Raw genomic sequence first — 24392 nt, 5'->3', positions numbered from 1 at the left:
AAATTTCAGCTCTTTTCAAAGGATAGTCTAGATTAAATTTGGAAAAACATTTTTGTTTTCATTTCGGATCATCTGGTGATTTTTATTTCTCAATTTTCATTTCTTACTTCTTACTTTTCACTCCTCACTTCGCACTTCTCACGTCTCACTTTTCACTTCTCACTGCTCACATCGGCCCATAGGGGAAAGAAATGGCAGAAATGACGCTTAACTTTTAAAAAGAACATATGTCACCTTTTTTCATGAATTAATTTGTGTACCGCAATCAAAAGCTATCATATTGGTCTGTTGATCGCAATATTAAAATTCATTCATGAAAATATGTTTCTTAGGTCATTTGAAAAATAAACTAGAATTTTCAGTGTATACATGAAATCTTAAAATAGGTACTTTTTAACTCATTAATGGGTTTCTATGTTTCTTTGTGAATTTTTTTTTCTTCCGTGTAAGCTGTGTATTCTATGCTGTCAGTGTGCCGGTTTCGAATAAATTGTGTCTTGGGAGAACATAACCTAGAAAATCGATAGCTTATTTGTTACGAAATAATGATGTCTCATAACTCTTTGAATATTTACTATTTTTTGAGCCGTGCCATCATTATGAAATTCAATAGCGAACAAGAAGAAAACATTCCCCATCGAATGCAACTTGTTGTAGCAAAATCGATTCAGGTTTAGTACTAGAAAAATTGTCTAATGTTTCAATGTGCACACACATACACACACACACACACGGACAGACAGACATTTGCTCAGTTTGTCGAGCTGAATCGAATGGTATATAATACTATGGGTCTACAAGCGCTCTATAAAAAGTACGTTTTGGGAGTGAAATGAAAGCCTTTCAGGTACAACTTTGTTGTACGAGAAAGGCAAAAATGATGTTGAATGGATTGAAGGTAGGAAAGGGAATAGATCGATTGAACAAAATTTAAAAATATCTTATTTTGTATACATGATGATTAAGACAATATTCTCAGCAATAATTTTGGAAATAAACTTCTAAAGCAAAATCTAGCTCATAACATTTCTCAGAGATTTCTCATTCTATTTATTTCGGGGTCAGTTTTTCAACAAATTTTATAGTGTAAATTTGTTTTGGTTTTTGTTTATCTAGTCGCGAGACTATGAAATTGAATAATTGGTGTTTGACGGTTCGTGCACTTTTAGTACGCGTCGTTTTTGTCGAAATAAGCCACTAGAGTGCGTGGGTACGTGATGGAATGTGTATCGCTCATTAGGCGACACGAAACACATTAAGTGCGCACGTTTTTTTTAGCGCATTGAGTTGAACTCGGTTTTTGTCTTTATATCTTTCTAGTAGTCCAATGGAATTGTTTTAGCCTTTCAAGGCGTCTTCCTATACATTATCATCCCAACTAAACTACTACCCTTCCCTGATTGGGCTGAAAGTCTCGTTAATAAAGACAAAAAAAATACTACCCTTTTCCTTTCCTCATCTTGCATTGATTGTGATCAGTATCGTTTTGACGAAAAGATCAAGTACAAACATACATTTTAGTTGAAAATGGAATCGAAGAATCAAAAATTATCTAAGGATTTTGCCCGACTTTTGATACAAATATGTTTGATTTCCACGGATTTCTCAACATCTGAATGTTTACTCAAATCGGCGTTTCATCTATTTGTCCTACCCACGACTTGGAAAGTGGGTGCGCCTCTAGCTGAGAACATAGACAACGCGAAGTGATGAGGGGAAGGAATAAGAACCTTTGATGATAAAGCTGACTCTTTAACCGTTTTATAACCGGGGGACCTCCTCATTCGTGCGGTAAGATGCACGACTAAAATGCATGACCATTCTGAAGGTGAGTAGGTTCGAATTGTATACATGCGTCATGAAAAAACCTACTTAGATATATACTCTCGTTAAGTGCATTTTCTTGCAAATATTCCAAAATGTCAAAGAGTCGTTATGCCCCGGGGGTGCATATTACCCCAGTTTCCCCTAAATATTCTAAAATTGATACACTTACTATGCCTACCACCTACTACTTACTAGAATGGACACTAATATAGTCTGTACAAGAGTTAAATTTGATTGTTAGGTGGAAGAGATGCTATTTTATGCTTACTATGCTGCCCTTCTACGCATATTTGTCCCATGTTAGTTTTTGTGGATTTTGACTTTTTACCATAGAGCAGTCTATTTTGACATATACTTTTCGAAAACTCTCACAGAAATCGAACTTTGTTCGAAAATCATTGAAAACAACATCAAGTCTATTTGTCCCATTGCTCAATTTCTATGCATAATTGTCTCGCTGTGATTATATTCATCATTATAGCAGATTCTGCATCTGTACGTGATCATGAAAACAAACCTAAAAAAAACTTCTACATCTGTTCTACAATGTTCAACAATCTGTATGTGAAATACTGTGAATGTGGCAACATTCGAGCATCGCTTGTGTAAAAACCGAAAATGTGTTCGTATTATAGGCAATGGTCGATTAAAGCAGTTCTGTTGTTAATTTCGACTACTGCCTGGTCATTGTGTTTGTCCTGAATTCAGTAGTCTATCTAGTTTATTGACATTCGACTTGTGACCATTGATTCTCGTTTTTAGCTTTTTCTTAGTCATACCTGCAATTTCGGTAAGGGATGCTATAGACTATGCTTGTGTTTCTCCAAGGACAGTTTCTTTATTTAACAGAGAAACCTATGTTAAAGCTATAAATTCAACATGCATAAATACCGACTTGCCTGCCAAATTATTAGTAATCCTTTCAATCTCATTAGCGTCATTATCGAACTTTCTTTGCTTAGTCGATTTATGCCGGTTGCACACAAAAAAGATCCGCAAGCAGGACCGTTTCCATATCACGTTTATTAGCGTCATAAACCTTTGTAAAATATGTCCATTGTGCTGGGCGGGCACCGAGCGTGCCATACCATTCAAATACACCACACAAAGACCAAATATGCCATATAAAACCCGATAAGAATCACCATTTCTCATCCAGCCCACCACCAAACCCAGCCATGCTGTGCGCAGAAAAGAACACCCAACTCATAGATGTTTTTCGATTTTCTCCGTTTTCCCCTTCTTCCAGTTTCCAAAGCAAAAATCCTCGGCAACACGGAGCTGTTTATCAAGAGCGGAAGCGACATCAACCTCACATGTGTGGCGCTGCAATCGCCGGCGCCGCCCTCCTTCATCTACTGGTACAAGGGAGGTCGCGTGGTTAATTACTCGCAGCGGGGCGGAATCAGCGTGCTAACCGAGCGGCAAACCAAAACAAGCAAACTGGTCATTGCCCGGGCGGTGGCGTCCGACTCCGGGAACTACACCTGCTCGCCCAGCAGCTCCGGTAAGTAGACGTAGGCGGAGGTGATGGCAATGATAAAGGTGGACACTTGCTGCGCCACGAGGATTCCACGGCAAGGGGCATCTATGAATTACAAAGGGCATTTTTCAGGAACTTAAGGCGAGTGTTTGTTGCAGTTGTCGTGTCAGTTGACTGGGATATGATCTTGAAATTGCGAGATTGTTGGGGCCCTTATTTTAGTACTCTTCCAACCTTGTCCTTATAAGCTTCTCGCCATACCAACAAATGAGAAAACAATGTTTGATATAAATAGGTACCAAACATAATATGTGAAGTGGATGAACCCCATTCCAAGCATGGCTGAAAGAACAAAAGGTGACGTGATGATAGCAATAATAAAATACTATTGTGTTGTCAGAATGCTAGATATAATACTCAGGTTCACTCCCAAACGGATCTTTGCGCATAACAATAGCTTGCTTTCTTATTCAAAACAGAGAGCTCGAAAAGGAATGCCTTAATATTACAACAAAAGCTGGTTGGCATACCACTGCACTGCACATGATGGCGCAAAAGCGATTGGTGATTTTGGGTTGAATACAAAGAATCCCGCTCATAGGTGACCAAAAAGCCATTGTGAAATTTGAAAAGGGTCAAGGTTGGTATTTCCGTCTGTGTTCTTTTTCCCGTCGTAATCGAAAGCTTGAAAATCAATAAGAGCGAAACTTTTTGATATAACTCTTTCGTATCAGAATTATGTCTCAGAAGGATCAATTTGGACCAACGAAGTGTATAAAAATGAGCAGTGCTTTCAGTTTTTGAGCATATGGCGAAAATTTAATTATGGACGGAAATATCTGCTGTTATGGAACCGACTTATTACCTACTTCGAAAAGCGGGTGGCACCCCAACATTCGATCGCAAGACTTGGAAGAGGGTAATTTGAATTTTGATTTTTGATTCATTTGAAAATGTATCCTTAAACCGAACAAAAAATCACCTCGGCCCTAGAACTTCTAGCCGCACCGTGCTGCCAAAAGTCCAGGAGTATGAAAATGATCCTTCAGCGTTAATAGGAAAACTGTCTAATACGTTGACGCTATTATGTTATTTGTAATTCTCTCGATTTCAAAAAGAGAAAAAAATATTGTTTTTAAGTGTTTAGAAGGAATTTGGATGAGTGAATATATCTTCGCAACCAAATAATAATAATATTATGAATAATACCATCTGGCATCTTGTTGTAGTCGAACGTGCATATTTTTGATTACGCCACATTTTCTACTGTCCCGAGCGAGAATGAGAGATTAAGATGTTGAGAGATTGAGTGAAAATCGCTTATGCCGGGAATGGAATTGAAGTATGCCGGAAAAGCAATCGCTGTGACTAAAATACATGCTACATCTCGTTGATTTGAATCAAATAAAAGCTTTAGCAAAAATAGCTATTTTTAAAGCAGAAGTGAACCCCATTGCCGTATTACACGGCCCACAAAATTCAGGAAAAAATGCTTCCTGTCATAAATGTTAATTAAATAATGCAGTCGTACGAATGTTAGGCCGGTAATGAGGTAAGAAACCCTATTCTGAATCCTTGTCCAAAAATACGTATTCTGGCAAAAAACACGAAAACAAATTTTGTTCAGAAATGTATGAAGAATTTTTTGTGTGTTTGAGAAACCACATACATATGTACACACAATTTGAAGAGTAATTATGAAGTACTGCTTGCAGTTTTCAAACTGGAAGTGCCGAAGGATGTTCAGTTTTGCCAAAACCTATTGATCTGTATCGAAGGAGTCAAAAGATTCGTTGCCAATTTGTCCAAAAACAGTTGTTTGATGTTTTCTCGGAATTGTGAAAAATGGATATATGCAGTTTCGCAAACAAATGATTCAATTGTTTTGTGGTGCAACCACAGAGTGAGGATCGCTGTTGACTCCCAATGTCAAGGCTGTATTTTGCCACAAACCCACCGTTTGGCAATGCGATTATGCCGTTTTTCTAAACCTTCTATTTCTTCTTATACTGGGTATACTGCGGTAATTCGCATCTTCAAGTGTCTTGTTAACTGATTTTTTGTTCGATTTTTTTCACTGTTTCTGATATTTGCTTCGCTGTTCCATTTCTTTTGATTTTTTAAAACTGTTTCCTTCTCTGCCTTTCTCGTATACAAAGACTGTATGATCGCTCCAAAAACGAACTTTTTGAAGGAGGCCCGATAACCCATAGTATTATATACCGATCGACTCAGCTCGACGAATTTAGGTGATGACTGTGTATGTGTGTGTCTGTTTATTTATATACGTGCGCAAAAAAAATAACTATTTTTGGCACTTATCCTTAACCGATTTAATTGCAATGAACTTCATTCAAAGGGAAAGCCTGGTATACAATACTATGGGTATCCGGTCCCCCTATAAAAAGTTTGGTTCTGGAGCGAATATATAGCCTTTACGTATACTTTGTATACGAGAAAGGCAAGAAGGCATTAAATCTAACTACGGGGAAAGACGGCTTTGGCAGGTTTTGTTCTATTATTGTCAGGAGGGTTTCTGTCGACTAAATTTTATAAAATTTGGCCACAATTTTCTTTGATATGCAAAGAATGTTTAGGCCAAATTTGAGCATAATCAGTCCATAATAACCCCACTGACAATAATAGAACAAAACTTGCCAAAGCCGTCATTCCCCCTATGTTGATCATGTTATCATTTTAATGTGATTCCGTGCTGAATAGGCAGCGCCTGGTACCTTCATACGGCTGGATCGGCGGCATACATCGCCCTTTCGAAACCATCCTACCACGATTTTGTCCGTCGACCGTCTAAGAACAGTCCGACCAGTGCGCCCAACGAAGACTTGCCACAAGCAGGTTTCCAAATGGAGGCAAGTGAGGTCGCTAACTAACCGTAGTGAATTTTCCACGTTGGTTGACAATTGCTGACGGAAAAGTCTGATCCGTTACATTTATCGGATCGGCTAATTACGAGGATGTAGGTTAGTTTGCGTCGATCCTAACCTCGGTAAAAACATTTCAACTTCATGCGAATTTCATCATCTTATAAGAAAGCTTAGATACAAAATCCTTTTTTTTATGGAACGTTGTCCACTATTAGCCACACTAAATAACTCTCCTAAGAAAATCTTTGCACTATGCTCAAATTAAATATAAACCTCCATTCAAGCACTTCCTGCCGATGGTTAATCCAAGTGCTAGTATCTCAGTTGCTCCACAGTTTCGTGCTGCTTGCTGACAGAGGGCTTTAGTGGCTAATTTTCATGACCCGAATCACACGTTTGACGTCGCACTTGAGGTGACAGATAAACCGTTAGACCGTGGAGCCCTTCGTCGCTGCCGCCATTATCCTGCTTAATTATTCCACGACCGAAATGAAAACGACCTTCTTTTCGCCCTAATCCTTTTCGATCGTTCTGCTGCCATACCGTCCAAATCCTTTTTTCACTCCGTTAGCCATAGCGTGCCGTTCGCTTGAGTCCCTTACTGGCCGTCCCTGGCCAGCGCTTCTCATCACATTATACCATGCTTAGTCTCGAATGTATGAATTTGAAATCGTTTTGTATGCATGAGTGTCCTGCGCTCAGCTCATCGCTGATATTCGCTGTCTGCGGAGCTGCTCTGTTCTGCTGGAAGGCAATCAAGCAGCAGCGCAGCCAACAGACGATCCAACTGATGAGCGCAGGGCTTCAAACGAAAAAAAAAAGACGAACAAAATAAAGATTAAATTAATATTCATCGTTTATACCCGGAGCTTTAAAATATGCACCACCACTGCCATAATAGTCCTGCACTACCTATGCACACGCGAGCGGCGTGTTCCGGACCAGCTGTGACGGGCGAGCGATGTGATGAGGTTTCGGGCGGGATACACGAACTAGGTGCCAATTGCCTCCGGATGAAAGTCTATGCAGGAGAATTAAACCGTGTCGGGGATGGTTCTATGCGCGATAACAGGGAAAGTTCTGCTTGTAATTTCCTGTGAAATTGTAAATTTTATTGTTTTCGATGTGCTTACATGGAAGAGCTGTTATCGATAGCACAGGGAGAGTTAACAATGATCCATATCGTTATTCTTCAGTCCTTTATAGGAAGCAATTTACAGCCACAAAGGCATTGTAATAGCGAATATGTACTTTTTTCTGATTTTTGGCCCAACTCAATATGTGCGCTGAAAGCAGGGTTCACGGAATTCACTATCAATTGATAATGATAGACGATAAAAGCGAGGCATAAATTTTTCACAATTGTAGCTAGCCAGTAAGTAAGCCTATCACAACAAGTGCTATACAAACAATGTTAAAACGCTACGTTCTCTCTTATTACTAGATCAACATTTGAAAAGGGCGTAACAGCCAAAATATATCCCTTCTGATTCTTTGTTCACATAAATATCTATATATGTAGACGAAGAATCAGAAGGACTAAATTTATTTCAAAATATTCAAAGTTTGAAATACTCAAAATTCAAAACATTCAAAATTTAAAAAATATTCAAAGTTCCATATATTCAAAATTCAAAATATTCAAAGCTCAAAATATTCAAAAATCAGAATATTCTAAATTCAAGAGATTCAAAATTCAAAATATTTAAATTTCGAAATATTAAAAACTCAAAGCATTCGAATTCTAAATTATTCAAAATTCAAAATATTAAAAATTCAAAATATCAGAATTCAAAAACAAAATTCAATATATTCAAAACTCAAGTTTTTTATTTCGTAATTCGTAATTAAAAATTCACGAAATTCAAAATTCAAAATTAAAAAAAGGCAAAATTCAAGATGTTTTGGTCAATATCTTGAATTTTGCATTTTGTTAATTTTGAATTTAGTGAAATTTGAATTTTAAATTTTGGAAACAAATTTCAAGAAAATTTAGAGCGAATTCCATTTGTTTCCAAATAAATTCCAAACAAATACCGTAGGTCTCCAATCCTTCTATCAATAGCTCATTTTAAAAGTGATGATCAAGATTTTTTTATGTACAGGTTATCCGACTTCGTCAGTAGATGGGAATAACCAGCGCGGGGGGAAACATACATTTTCAGTGCAAAACGTAAACAAACGAGCATAAATTCCATACAAACATCCAAGATGGCTGAGTTGCGGATATTGACAAGTCGGATAACCTGTATACATAAAAAAATCTTGGTGATGATATCCCGGACAGAAGCCATGAACAGAATGACAAAACAATTGGCCCTGACGAAAGCGAGAAAACAAAATGGGGGCCGGCTGATGCTTTTTTATTTCACCCAGCAAGGGATAAAGGACGTCAATTTTAAAATGCTTATTAAAGCGTTAAAACACAGTTTAGCCTAAAATTGTTCACTGTTTTGGGTTAGAAATTTAAATTACTTTTATATAGTTAACACGAAAGTTGAATTATTTTGATTAAAAAAATGTGTGGATAAGGAGCCTAACATGTAGGTTTTCAAAATTCTAACCCTACGTATTTTAAAGTTTTCAACATATCACTGTTAATAACATTTTAAAAGCATTTTAAAATATACTTCCTATACTTCACCATGTTGAGAAACAGTGATTTCACGCACACGTCCGTCGCCGCTAGATGGCAACAGCACGGCTGCGTCAAAGCGAATATATGGACTTGATTAATGTAAGAGATAAAATAACAGGCAAAAATATCTAAAAGTTGCACCTTTTAGTTACATCTTTTAAATGTGCTATATGGATAAGAACAAACTTATGGCAAATGAAGTTGAACACTTCTTATGAATAGCATAACTTGATCTCCTCTTGATATTTTAGTGTGAAATATTGATACTGTCGTCTGATTTTTTATCCCTTGTATTAATCATGTCCATTTTGTTATTATTGATCTATTTTCGTCTACTCGGGATAGACTCTAGTTACATGCTTTTAATGTGTACGAGAAAAGTGAAAAATGTTTCCAGAACATCACTTTACAAGTGTGTCAAACAATGAAAAATTACATGAGATATTCTTGTTCGCATTCATCATTTTCATCGACATGTTTTTATCATTTTTATCACGTTCTAAAACGTACGCCACAAGAACAACTTTGTAGGGAATCTATGATCTGAGCGACGTCGTTCATCACCACAGAGCGTAACAAACTACAAAGTGTCCTATAGAGATAGTAGGTACATAATATTGGGAAACCGTTTCTTGCGCCAGCGAAAAGTGCACTTTCTGCCTTTCTGTGTCAGTGCACTGTTCTCCAAGCTGGGAACCCATTTTCCGGTTTGTAGCACCATAAAATTCTTTTAATTGAAATTCGGAGAAAAAGTTGCTACTGGAACTGCAACACAAAAAAGTCACCCATCCGAAAACCCAGATAACAGAACACGGGGATTTTTGGTGTCGGTAATCCGATTTGGCACGAATGAACCGAATTATGCACTAGACTTCAACTTTTTACTGAAGTAACCCACTAGAAGAAATAGATTCACCCACAGATTAAACGAAGCCATTATTATAATGAAGCATGATTCGAAAATTTTCTAAGCAATCACATTATCATTAAACCCCAGCTTGCCGTACTTTCTGCTCGAAGACGAGATGAGTTTCATTTTCATACCCAGTGCGACTCAATCTTTCTCCAGTACGGTTTCTCCTGTTCAAAAACTGCCAAGGGATGGATCGAAGTGGGAGGCATAACCACTGAAGCATTGATACCCGGAACCAGAAAATTAGTTTCAAAATTTGACCACCGGATTATGGTGTGGCGTAAGTGGCAAGAAATGTGTAAAGTTAATTAGCAAGTTTTATTATGCATGTTCCGAGGCGGAATGAACGAACTATCTAACACGAAAGTGCAGCTGCAGCTCAAAACGTTTCCAAGCGGACCAACCCAAGGCAAGATGATTTCAATCGATTGATTGGAAAAGTTTCTGCATGCAGCCGTCAGCGGACCTGGTTTCCGATATGGATCCACAGTTTTCCCATTTACGGTCAGATCATCTGCCTTTGGCAATTATTATCATCGCTACGGTGGAGAAGCCGGACGGAAGTTGTGTACGGGGGAAAACTACCGTGACTCGTTAAGCAGCGCTCTATTATCGCTTCACATTATATGCGTTGCTACAGAAGCAGCTCGGATCATAGGAAAAGACTAGAGATCAAATAGGGAAGCTACCGTTGTGGTATTTAAACTCAAAATAAGCTTGAAACATGTTGCCTTAAGTTTTATTTACAGAAGCATTAATCAGTGATAATTCTTTCAAAAAGATAACTACCAGGGAACAAGTCTATGATCGGCTGTACGGACTGTAGACTTAGGACTACATTATGAGAAAAACGTCACTACTAAAAAAGTACGCAACAAAAAATATACCATGGCTACATATCGTATTGATTTTCTACTTAAAGCAACTAGCCTTTTCCGACTTTATAACGTATTTTAATTCCAAACTCTTGTGAGATCAGTCATTTGTTGATTTTTGTAATGTTATCTTACAACCGAGCTACAAAATCAGCCAAACGGTCAATTATACATAGTGTAAATCACGATATGTTTCAGTCTTTCTATTACAGCTAGAATCGAATTTTTTAATATTGATTCAAATATTCTAAAAAAATAATTCCGGTATCAAGTTTCGAACGTAATCCCGGAGAAATTCTGGAAAGAAAGTCATTTTTATTATTCCAGCTTTGCTTCGTCGCAGCATGCGTGGAATAATTAAAATTACTAGAATCAAACAAAAAAATTAATAAAGTTAAAAAAATAGTTGGGCTTGGCTTCTGCTTTGAATAGCACCCCATTCAAAGCAGAAGCCAAGCCCAACTATTTTTTTAACTTTATTATTTTTTTTTTTTTTTTGAAAACGCGAGCTTGTTTGGTTTTGGAATCCGGGAGATTTCCCCATGATCCGGATACCCAGCGCAGATATGGGTTTGTACCTGTTACGAAGGCGTTTCTACTACAAAGCTGTGAAAAAATGTTTCTGCATGACGATCAATGCACTTTGTTTACTTAGCGAGTAGATACCTAACTGAGATCAGTATCCCATCATTTTGAAAGTATCTTTGCACAGAAAATCGAATGATGGGATCGTTTGAAATACCTGCTTGGAGTATTCGCAAGACGCGAGCTTATGACAAAAGAGAGGGGCGAAAGCTAGAACGATTCGATGGGCTGGGCATGTTGCAAATGCAACCTTGCAAATATGGTATTCACTTCAAAGCCGGTCGGAACAAGTAGTCGTGGAGCGCGGCGAGCGAGGTAGTCGGACCAGAAGCAGAACGATTCGGTGAGCGTAGACACTCGTAGGGCTTACCTAAAATGGAGAGATGTGGCCTCGAACCGTGTATTCCAAGTAACAATTATTGTTTAAAAATGCTTTTGGAGACATAGATTCACTTTTTAAGTATGATATAAAGCCACAATATACTTTGTTACTATAGGGTTGCATCATCAAATAGTTCATTCAGTGTTATTAGTTAGATGTAAGCTAATTGAACGTAATGAGACCTAACTAAAAATGAGCATACTGGACTGCCGTAAACGTAACCGCCATTTTTCAAACATGGACTTAACGAGTACTACTCATCGAGCTCTTTAACAGAAAATGGAAAACATTTATGTTGTAAATTGGCGCTTACGTCACTTTTCCAGATTACGGCAGTGGAATGAGTTTTTAATGTGAAACAGCATGCTATTTCAACTACAGTTGATTGTTTAGTTATTAGCTTTTTTTTCCTCTATAGAATTTATCTGCATTGAAAGCGACAAATGCGTTGATAGTTTGCAAATTGGTTCATAATTTTGTTTTTATAACTTGCCTCATCCTCCCTCACTCGGCAACCTCTCCACTTTCTAATAATATAGTGATCATTGTTTCGTTCGCCATGCAAGCACCGTCATGTTTAGCTGGATGAAACTCAATTTATGTTTCGTTTCTCGGCGAGATAATTAGCTAGGCAAAATGTAATTAAGGTGCATGTCTAATGCAGTTGCATTCACTTTTGAAAGCTTCAAATGCTCGATGCTCAGGCTCGCTCAGGATTCCTGGTTGAGCACAAAAAGAAAGAAAAGATAATAAAAAAGTTTGAATAAATGACGTGTACTTTATAATTGATGGCAATTTTTGCTTTGCTTATTAGCGAGTTCTGGTGCAGTTTAAAATAATATAAATCTACATCTGATTAAATATGTTAAATTTAGTCATAATCACTATTATCATTTATTAGCTTACATCATACATCCACACTTAGTTTCAATTAGTGAAATCGGTAAAATTTCACTTTTCTGCCACAGCTGTCTTTATCCGGTTATTTTTTTTATTGAAAACTCGCGCTTAGTTTCATAGGGGCGATCGATTTCTCTTAATCGATTTTATGTTTTGGTAATAACTCAATTGTGTCAAAAGCTACAACCGTGATTATTAATTCTGGTGCAAGATACAATCATCCTTTATCACACCAAACCAATACATCATCTGCAAACTAGCGTAATTCGGTACTATAATAAAAAGAAAACATCGACAAAGAGAAATCGATCCAAACAGTTACGCCCATATGAAACTAAGCACGAGAAAGTAAGTAAAGCTGATCTGATAAGGCTTGAAATGTCAAGAAACTCCAATTTAGTCCGAAATTTTATTGCAGTCTTTTTCGGTAATGTGGTTGTTTACTATGGTTCACAAAAATATTCGAGAAATTAAGCATTAGCATCACAGATAAAAATATGTTGTGATTTTAAATGTATTTTCATGCACATATTTGGAGCATGCAAATAAACGTAACATTCAATCGATCCCACTGTTATTTTAAATTGAAATAAATTTAAACTGTGCTTGCTTGTAAATGTCAATCAAATTAAATTGAATATCGAATGTATATTCGTTTGATAGAGCAAGATGCAATTTTACACGTCGTTGTTACGGTGTAATTCGTAGATTGGAAACTAGTGATACTCATGTTTTACTTTTGAGATCCTTATCGAGAATGCTATCAGAAATCAAGAAGGGGAGTGGTCCTTGATTGCAGTTTTTAACAAAAATAACAAAAGCATGAGGATTACAACTCCCGGCCACGCCCATCTTCACCGTAACTAGGGAAAGGAAGGAAGTGTTGATGTGGTACTTACTTAACGAGAGGCCACCGACTTAGCGAAAACCTCATAAATACCACGGAGTTGGATAATGAGGAAGGTATTCGTTGGGTCAGGATTTGCCTGTAGCTGGCAATGTAACCGTGATAGATCTTACCCCGTAACACACCACGTAAAGGTGTCTACCCAGCGTTACGGGTCCACAAAAATATTGGAGAAATTAATTGCGAAAATGTAAAAGAAAATGTGTCGTAGCAATATCAGACCTAATAGAAAGTCGGATAAAGAAATAATCAACTTTGGAGTAAGATAGTACATGGAAGGAACCGCCATCGGATCAATTTGGGTCTTGGAAAATTATTGGATTGATCAATGGTAGGAATTGTTATCAAACCTCAGGTAAAAAAAAACTATTAAGTAATGTAGTCGGTGATTTGATTATTATCGAACAGAAGTCTTGCAATATTTAGTATGTACTCGATACAAATGTAAAGTTGTAGATGTAGAAACATTATAAAAACATACCCTTATTTTAGACATTTTTACTCGTTTGGGCCTAATCGGAAAAATTCTAAATCTAAATGATACTGTCCTTAATCATCGATTCACATTTTACCAATTTACTCGCAAAAGTTTCTGGGTTTGGAATATGCAGATGAAATTTGGGGTCTGGCCTACAAGAATTTTGTTTTTAATAGAACGAGCACCCAATTAGTTGATTACGGGTGTAATCCTCGATGGAAAGAACTGACAAAATCAAAAATATGCTAAATCAGCAATTTTGTTTTGTTTTGTTGTGATCACTGCTATAAAGCATTACGATTCTAGAAGTCTCTCAAATAGCGACCAAATTAAAGCTGAATCCTTTCCATTCAAAACGAGTATCAAACTTTATGATTTTTGAATATTTTTTTGAATTATATTTAGCCCAATAGGTCATTTGACCGAATAGGCCATTTGGCCGAAAAAAAATATTTAGCCGAAAAGATCATTTGGCCGAAAAGATCATTTGGCCGAAAAGCTCATTTGGCCGAATAGGTCATTTGGTCAAACATGTCATTTGGCCGAACAGGATATTTGGCCGAACATGTTATTTGGCTTAACAGTTTATTCGGCCTTCTCATTTTGCTCTTCTCACTTTATGCAGTGATAAATGAGGGGTGAGAAGCGATAAGTGAGACGTCTTATTTCTCACTCCTCATCTCATATTTCTCACTGTGAAAAGTGAGTAGTGCAAAGCTTAGTAGTGAGACGCCCAACTTCTCTCGTCGCACTACTCACTTTTCACAGTGAGATGTGAGTAATGAGACGTCTCACTATTCACATCTCACTTCTCACTGTGAAAAGAGAAAAGTGCGAATTGAGAAGTGAGACGTCTCACTACTCACTTCGCTCTTCTCACTTTTTACAGTAAGAAGTGAAAAATGAGACGTTTCACTTCTCACTCCTCACTGTAAAAATTGAGTAGTGCGATAAAGGCATCTTCTTCTTCTTCTTATTAGCATTAAATCCCCACACTGGGATAGAGCCGCCTCGCAGCTTAGTGTTCATTAAGCACTTCCACAGTTATTAACTGCGAGGTTTCTAAGCCAAGTTACCATTTTTGCATTCGTATATCATGAGGCTAACACGATGATACTTTTTATGCCCAAGGAAGTCGAGACAATTTCCAATCCGAAAATTGCCTAGACCGGCACCGGGAATCGAACCCAGCCACCCTCAGCATGGTCTTGCTTTGTAGCCGCGCGTCTTGCCGCACGGCTAAGGAGGGCCCTGCGATAAAGGCATCTTACTATTTAATAACTTCTCACTTCTTACTATTCACATCTAAGCATATGCGGTATTTCGAAAAATTTCGTTTCAGGTGGTTCGAAACGAAATTCCGCGGAATTTCGCAGAATTTGAGCATGGCAAAATCTGATTTTTTGATTTCATTTCGTTTCGCAAAATTTCAAAAAAATCGCTCGAAAAAACTGGCTTTTAACGAAATTTAACGGAATTCCGCGGAATTTCGAAACAAAATTAAAATTAAACCATACTGCTTCGTGCGGTAGTGTATTATCAAAAATGTTGGCTGCGCCGCTGAACAAAATCATAAAGTTGTTTTTAAAACTTAATATTATACAATTTTTTCTATTAACGCATACTACACAATCCCATTCTGTGTCAACAAATACGTTTTTGTTTTTCTATAAAAAAAAATCAAAAGTGATCCGACTTAACATTCATGACGTCAGGCACAGAGTGTAAATATAATCATATATGAATCAGATCAGTAGAACTTTTTCGAAAAGACAAAGCCGTGGCGCGAATTCTTAGGGCCCTTGTAAAGTCTTTTCAGAGCGCCTCTTGCATATTAAAGGCTGATTTCTTCACTTCCGTTTTGGCCCTCGAGCCTCCTATTAAAAAAGTTTAATTTGGAAGGAAACGATAGCCTTTTGGTACAACTGTTTATACGAGAAAAGAAAAATTATTTCTTTATACCTGGCAAACGTCTACCGTAAAAACTTTGCGATTACATTTGTGAAATACAATCTGAATTACATACAGCGGTAAGGCAAAATTATTGAATTTGGAAATTTGGCCCAAATTCAAATCCTTATAACTTTCTAAAAAATTGATGAAATTGGATGAAACCGGAAACAATCGACGGCAAATTTAGTCAAGATTTAGGAACATGCATGGTCACGAGTACTGGCCACCGGACACCGGCGATGTTCCGGATTTTCGGAGGCTATGGAACATCTGATTGCATCAATGGGTGCGCTTGCCTCTCTCACGCACACACACGCGCACCCCAGCATAAGAGTTCAAGACAGCAGTACATACGGACGTGTTTTCTGCTCGCGCATTTTTTTCAAGTATTTTTATCGTTCGTTCTCTGTTTACTTTTTCGTTTCGTTGCGTTGGCGTTATTTTCTCCCATACCCGTCATGGGAGACTCGGTTGGCGATTTGGTCACGGGAAAAGTGCCTAAGTGCACTGCTCTTGGAGGCACGGGTAACCCCTCCAAACAACTATTGCATAGCAACGTGTACTCGTCGTTGGCACTTGACGACATCGGCAATCCGCCGAAGAAACGCAAGAATCAGTAGTCGCAGTGAGCATGAGCATGAGCATGATTGACCGCCCACGGTTGCTACTCCGTTATTGCCAGGCCAGCTGTAATTACAGTAATTACACAGAGAACCAACAGATGATATTTGGGACTAATATCATCCTCAATGTAAAAAAACTGGTGACCCAATATAAAGCAATACCAGCGCCGGCCGTGTCCGAATGCAGGTCAATTAAGGAATGGGCAGGAAAATGTTGACGTGATACTCGCTTTGATGGAAGCCGACGAGTCATCTGCACTTCCACGAGAAACCACTGGGATGTTGGAAAATATGGGATAGGGCATGTAGCGGGGTTCGTCTTGGTAAACGGCATGCTGTGTATAACGTGTAGTTTGACTATCGCGCACTAATTAGTTTAATTAATGACCACACTAAGTAGAACAAAAATTCCGTGGTCTCGAGATCGTTCTTTTTTAAACAAACACGTCCACGGTGCCCCGGTAGACCGTTATTATAAAATAAAAATGTCCATCAAAACTAAGTACAGGGCTCGACTCCTGTGGTGATTCTGCACCTATGGACCAATTTAAAAAAAAAACCCTGGGAGGAATCTCGAGAAATCTTGATTTGAAGTTTAAAGTTAAGAAATTTTAAAAGAATCCAAAAATATCACCAAAAACCCTGATCCTAATCCACCTAGATAGATGTCCTTCAATTCTTCTTGTACCTGCCGGTCGAAAGTAACCACCAGCTTTGCAGGGTTGCTGTCCGGCATTTTTGAAATATGCCCTGCCATCGTACCCTTCCAGCTTTAGCCTCCTTCTGGGTACTGGGTTCGCCGTAGACCTGGGAGAGCTCTTGTTTCATCCTTCGCCGCCACACACCATTCTCTTGCACAACGCCAAATTCGCAACGCCTATTCCGGTACCTCTACAGAACTCTGAAACATGCTAATTCAAGATATGGTACTTTGACGTGAATGGAAGCTGCGGCTTTTACCAGCAGCTAGCAAAGCCATCAATTACTTCCTCAAAACCATGCTCGAGTTTCAAAGAGCTGTATCTTGCGTACACTTTTTCGAAATGATTCAGAACCTGCTGATTGACATATTAATTAGAAAATTGTTAATGTTGTTAATTAATCGGGATTCTAGTGAACTCTATGCAATTTGTTGATGCCTCATCTGTACTTGGTTCACCATAAATTTACCCAACATGGCGCTTCTCGAGCAACTTTAAAATCGAATTAACAATTCCGAACTAGATGTGTAGTGACGGAGATAATCAAAGGTTCATTTTGTTTCTTTATTAAAGTGTTTTTAAAAGTTCAAAAATTTAATATTTTATCTTTGTCGTAACCGAAAACCCAAAAGAATAGGTACAAAGCTTGTAATTTTTTTCTTTCTCTTGTGCATGTTTCCTGATGTTTTCCTTGTTTCTCGAGATCTCATTCTATATGCCGAGCTCACTCTTGAAAATCGTAGTTTTTCCTTACCACCATCTTTGGAGTCCGATGATCCTTTTGCGGGGAAATCTCAGAATATGATAAAGCTCCGTCAATTCAATTGTTACAGCATCTGACGAAGATCTAACCTGTTATAAAATGCTAAACAACTACACTACTTTAAACAAAACTTTAAGCTGTTGGTTTTTTCATCATTTTTTTCCGTACTCCAATCTTTACTTCCGATGCTCGAATACATTTGTGAATACAATAAAAAAAATACAAACTGTAATCTGAATGGCATTCAACAAAGAATCTGCAGCCTGCACGTGAATTCATGAATGGTTCTAAACGAGAGGGAGCACTCTTGAAGATAGACGGCTTCAAGCCATACAAAAAACATACCTAAGTCAGCTTGGTGAGCTTAATCAGTTGTAAAAATTTATAATTTGAATAAAGGTAACAAATGCAAACTTGTTGAAAACAACTTGGACAACTTTTTGGACGGCTTTGAAGGTATATTTGGAATATTATTGAAATAAAATATAGATTCTTTTAAAATTTCCTAATTAAAAACTTCAAATCAAGATTTCTTGAGATTCCTCCTAGGGATTTTTTTAAAAATTGGTCCAGAGGTGCAGAATTACCATAGGAATCGAGCCCTGTACTTGGTTTTGATGGACATTTTTATTTTATAATAACGGTCTGCCGGGGCACCGTGACGTCCGATCGCGCACTTAATTATTTGATTAACTTACCGCAGAACAAAAATCTGTGGCCTCGAGACCGTTCTACTTTTTTAAGTGAACACTATTTTAAAAACTCTTTCACCTTCATGGTATCGCGACAAAGAAAAACTACACAGTATAAAAATGTTACAGCATATATGATGTAACAAAAAGGCTCCGTTCGATTCGACTCATTTTTCCATCACTTTCTAAAATTACAGGTCGTCGTTACTATGGAGCTTGTATCCAATATTGCATACAAGAAAAAGTTGGATGTAAAATTAGAGGTTATTGAACACAATAATAAGCGTTAAAATATTTCCATGGCGTGTAATTTTCAGTATTTTTAACTGTGTACATACTGAGGATCGCGCTTCTACCACCGAACCGACGCACACTCAAGAACTGTATCAACTTTCATTTGTTAATTGGATTGTCCCGCAATTAAGGGAAAATCTCGCACAATGTAAGCTTGGTAACTTTTGCATACCGAGGAATGCGTAACTTGAGCCGAACCGACGCGAACTTTAACACGATCTTTCAAGCACTCCGTGCTGATTTGTTCATCCATCGTGAGGATAAACAAACAATCACTCAAAGGGAGCGATTGTTCATTTGAATGTGGACTAAAACGTCAACGCCATCGTTATTGCTTCAACGCGAGGATATAAAAAGCTTACTGTGAAGGGGCGACTATGTAATAAAGAAACCATTTTTCAAATTTTAAACTAAGCAAAAAAATCATCATCATTAAAACTAGGGCTTGTTAGATTATAATCGTCGTCCATCCATCCCTTTTGGTGTCGTAATTCCTTAAGAATGTCTTGCTCCTGTTGTCTACCGTTAAACCCCATTCGTATGTCTTCCTCTCGTGAATATGAAAAAGGATTTGAATTAGTGATAAAGTAAGACAAAAAATACTTGAAAACATGTTTAACAGAAATACTCCGTTGTCGTTTGTTGTGTAGCATCCGTTTATGATGCATACTAGTTTGGATATGTAAGCTGTAATTAAATTTGCGTATATGTATAATTATAATCCATTTACTGAATTATTCGGGTTTGTCAGTATAATGGCGTTTTCCGTAGCTCTAAAAATTTAATAATAATTAATATCTATTAGTGTAACTACTACATGTTGGAATAAGTCTAAAGTCTAAGTCTAAACTTTTACACGAAATGCTTCAGGTCTGAATCTATAAGGCTAGTCCAGGTAGAATTGGGAAAATCTTGTCCTAATTAGTGTATTATCTCGTAAGCCACTCAAACTTACAAAACACTATAATCAACCGATTATTCCATGAAACGATTATCCAGCTTAAACTCTTTTACTTGACATGTCTTGTGCTATGTGTTATAAAACTTCTAAAATTGATAAAAGTATAATTGTATCGCAGTATGAATGTTGAAATTGTACACACATAAAAATGAAAGCTATATTTATTAAAGTTAACGAGAGACAATATTTCAAAATTCAATAAATTCAATATGAATATGACGATTTTAAAATTCTAATGTTTTGGTAAATGAAATATCCACAAAACATGACATTAAAAAACAGTGATTACGCATTAAAAACTAAAAGAATTAAAGATAATAATTGAAGATTTTTGAGAAAGTGTGAACTTACCTTGTTGAAACTTCTGTAAATAATTGCCAGCCGTATACATACCACTTGTACAATCTATTGGATGCAGTCCGTTGGTAATCGGAAATGAAGTTAGGCAAGTACAAACTCCAGCTTACTCCAGAGGACGACCACCTACCATATGTTCATGGTCTCAAAAAATCCATCAGCTGCATTAATTGTCTGCCAGTTACTGATTCGGAGGCCTGTTCTTGGTCAGGAGGCTGAAGAGGCCTTACACAAAATACGTATGATTTTCACTGCTGATATGATTTGTCCAACACTTATTCCTGTCCGTAAGTAGTGCGTATTGGAAAACAGGACAAGCTCGAATAAAAATGTACGTGTAGAGCCTCGAGCCGAACCATATTTAATCACGGATATCGCGGAAACTCAAGCGCAAGAATCAGTAGTCGCAGCTGCAACAAACTCAACCAGTGCGGAAGGAGAAGTGCCCGCCGGTTTTCATCAGAGGTGACCCGCCGGAACTGCGACCAAAGCTCCGGGAATTGATCGCGAAAGGCCTAAACTGCACATTCCGGCTCTGCAGTGAAGGGGTTAAGGTGATGCCCACCAACACGGACCATCACAAGTCAGTCGTAAAGTTCCTGTAGGTCCACAGATATGAGTTTTACACTCATGACCTCCCCGACACGAAGGCGCTCAAGGCTTTGCTGCGAGGGCTCCATGACATGGAGGAAACTGAGCTCATCCAGTAGTTGGAAGGCAGCGGACTCAAGCCAGTCGCGGTGCACAAAATTGCTCGTCACGACAAGACGAGAAGGTATCGCGACCAGCTTTACCTGGTCCACCTGGAGCATGGCTCCACCACCTTCAAGGACATGAAGCTGGTTGAGACCATCAACCATACCGTCGTTGACTGGGAGCGATATCGCCCAGTACACCGCAACGTTACGCAGTGCACCAACTGCTTCAACTTCGGGCACGGAACCAGAAACTGCCGCATGAAGCCGCGCTGCAACAAGTGTGGCGAACCCCACCCAACTGACGAGTGTGACAAGATGGAGGTGGCCGATCCCAAGCGCGCCAACTGTGGCGGCAAAAATCGGACCACCACAAAGGGCTGCCCAAAGCGAGCCGAGTTCCTGGAAATCCGGAAGAAGGCCAGGTTTCCACCAGAAACCTTCCGTAGAAGAACCGTGTTCTTATAGTAAACGAGGTGAACTATCCCGTCGAGCGATTCCAGTTCTCCCACCGTTCCAACCGCACAAGTTATTGGCAGCAACATCTGCGTTGGTTCAAACTCCAGCACCGCCGGCTCCATCTTCCTGGATTCTGCCGACATCAAGATGAGCATCCTCTACCCCCGAAGAATTCCGCTTCGCTCTACACCTCGGCGCAGCTGACTCTAATATTCAGCCAACTTGCGACTCGGCTTCGAAGCTGCAAATCCCGGTTCGACCAGATCTACACTCAAGAAGCATATTTTGAAAAGATTTGGTTGCGGCAACTCAAATGTGACCGAATTTGGTTACATATAAGTTGCTGCAACTAACTTGCAACATATGCGCTACTCGGGAACTCTGGGCCTTCTCGTCATTGAAAATGGCTACTAGGTTGGGTCTAGAAACGCGGTAATTTATCACAGACAGCTTTTTCAGTTGCTGTAATTCTATTGTTCGCAAAGCAGGTATCTGACTTTGAAAAAATGAAATCATAGTTGCGTTCATAATGTAAAACCAATTCAATAAAAATATCGCGGAAAAAAATGAAATTCCGTTTCGTTTCGTAAAATTTCGAAGTAAATGGACTTGATTTCGTATCGTTTCGAAGTCTCGAAAGTAAATTTACATTTCGTTTCGATTCGTTTCGAATCAACACAGACTTTTTGAATTTAATTTCGTTTCGTCTCGTTAGGAAAAAGTGTGTTATCGCATACCCTTATTCACATCGCGACGTACGAGAAGACGATGGAAGGTTGTTTGATAAAAAGTCATTCGTTTAAAAGCCATTTAAACGGAGGCCATTATACCGAAATCTGTTTGCCAAAAGTCATTCGTACGAAAATATCATTTGGCTAAAAAGAACAGTGTAAAATGTCATTCGACAGAACTGGTCCTATGGCCGAAAATGGGATTCAACCGTACAAATCATTTAGCCGGAAACGTCGTTTAACCTAAATGATCAATTGGATGAAAATGCTGTTTGACTAAAATTTCAATACAGCAGGGCGTTTGACAAAATAGATTAATTCCGATTAAGACGAATAAGTTGTTTGGTGCAAAACATCATTTAGACGTCTCATTCCTTATTTCTCATTTCTTACTTCTCACATTGAGAAGTAATACATAAAATGTGAAAAGTGATACATTTCACTTCTCACTTCTCATTGTAACTTCTGTGAAAAGTGTGAAGTGAAAAATGTGACGGCTCACTCCTTTCGTACTTCTATAATGAGAAATAAGGAGTCACAGGTGCGAAATGAGATGTAAGACATCGCGCGTTTTACTTCTACCTTCTATTTTCTCACTTCTCTTTTTACTTTTCACAGTGAAACATGAGAAGTAAGAATTGAGACTTCTCTATTCTTATGTCTCACTTATCACTGTGAGAAGTAAGAAATGAAAAGTGAGAAATAAAAAGTGAGAAATAAGAAGTAAGAAATGCGAAATACGAATAGTAACGTCCAAATTTATATTTCATAACCAAACGGCTTAATTTGAAACGAATAATACTATCCAACGACACATGTAGTCGAATGTTTTCTTGGTCATTTCGGTTGTTTAACCAAACAACAATAAGGGTCGTGTGACATGTTTGGTTATAATGCATTTCCGGCCGTTTGGTCGAATTACATTTTTGGGCGAATGCCCCGTTCCGACAAAACAGTTTTCGGCCAAATGAATAGTGTGCAAAATAAAGATTGAATTTCTTCCAGTCCAAGCGTATAAAATAAAATATTTTCAATTTATTAATTACACCATTACAAATATTCAATTAACTTTTTGTCCTAATGGTCTCCGAAAATTCAAGGGGGGGACAAAAAAAATATTAAAATGAAAAAAATCCAAAAAACTCCTCGGATTTGTTAAAAAATGTTTTAAAAATCCTCAAAATTATCCGAATTTTATTTTGTTGCCCACTCAAAATATTATTTTTTGGCAAAAAAATTCGAGGGGGGGGAGACAAAATAGATTTTAAATATTTGTATCGACCTTATTTTGTTCTATTAAAAAAATTACAATTTTGTAATAAAACCTTGCAGAATATACAGCCAAGATATTGTACAGAATTTTTAGTTTCATTTTTGTTTTCAGCTAAATAATTGAGTACGCAGTTTATTCACACGATCCGGTTCCATTCTGCTTTGTGTGTCGGAAAGTAAGGTAATTAGAGCGCGATTGGTCGTGTTTCTGCTCAGTATGCAGATAGTTTGCGCGATCCGAAGTTGTAGAAACCATCTTCTATGCATGGTGTGTTTTTTCTCGTTATTTTCAGTAGAAATAAGCGACATCATCCACAGTACAGAAGTCATCGAACGGAGCATAGTACTGTCAAACCTCCATGAGTCGATGTTCTATGACTCGATATCGTGTCATGGAAGCAAATTATGCCATATTAAATAATATTTTCTGGGTTACTGTGAATGACCCTTGAAACAGCTTTCCAAAGAAATTTTCTTCCATATCTTGATATTTCCATGAGTCGATGGTCCCTTCAAGATCGACTCATGGAAGTTTGACTGTATGATTTTTGGACACGGATCGTTAGTAGTTTGATAAATTCATTGTGTTGAAAAGGGCAGGTCATATCACTTATCAGAGAGCAACCAGATTCAATAATGCCTACCGAATGACTAATATTCATTCCTGTGCTTATTGTGGAGACGCAGAGGTTACACGGTCTTCAAATAGTAAAAACCACCTAACCTTAATTAAGCTAAGCAAAAAAGAAAACCCCTACGCCGTTCTGCTAACCGTTTCAATTAAATCGCTTTTAGAAGTTGATACGAAGATTATTTTAAGCTTTAAGCTAAACTTTATAAAGTAGTGGAATAAAATGGAATAGTACAAACTCGTCTTATAGCAAATATACTTTTAGAAATTTTGAGGAGAGTTTCAAAATTTTCTTTGATATGCTTACAAGCGCCTTTTCGTTTATTCAAACATCATCTTTTTGCGTGTTCTTCTTCATGCAACATAAAATTGTCAATAAGGTGGCTG

The 24392-nt window shown here is 38.0% G+C and overlaps 1 protein-coding gene across 3 annotated transcripts in view; it reads left to right on the top strand.

Moving 5' to 3' along the window:
* LOC134227910 (limbic system-associated membrane protein-like) overlaps positions 1-24392 on the top strand; it is a 517094-nt gene that overhangs the window by 448333 nt on the left and 44369 nt on the right. For all 3 annotated transcript variants that reach the window (XM_062709615.1, XM_062709616.1, XM_062709614.1), the window contains one exon: positions 3077-3334. In XM_062709615.1, the coding sequence (XP_062565599.1) occupies positions 3077-3334 (258 nt within the window). The remainder of the gene's footprint in view (positions 1-3076; positions 3335-24392) is intronic.

The sequence above is a fragment of the Armigeres subalbatus genome, chromosome 3, assembly GCF_024139115.2.
Source record: "Armigeres subalbatus isolate Guangzhou_Male chromosome 3, GZ_Asu_2, whole genome shotgun sequence".
NCBI classification, from domain to species: Eukaryota; Metazoa; Arthropoda; class Insecta; order Diptera; family Culicidae; genus Armigeres; species Armigeres subalbatus.
Note: the sequence above shows the minus strand (reverse complement) of the source record. Positions and strands in the feature narration are given on the sequence as shown.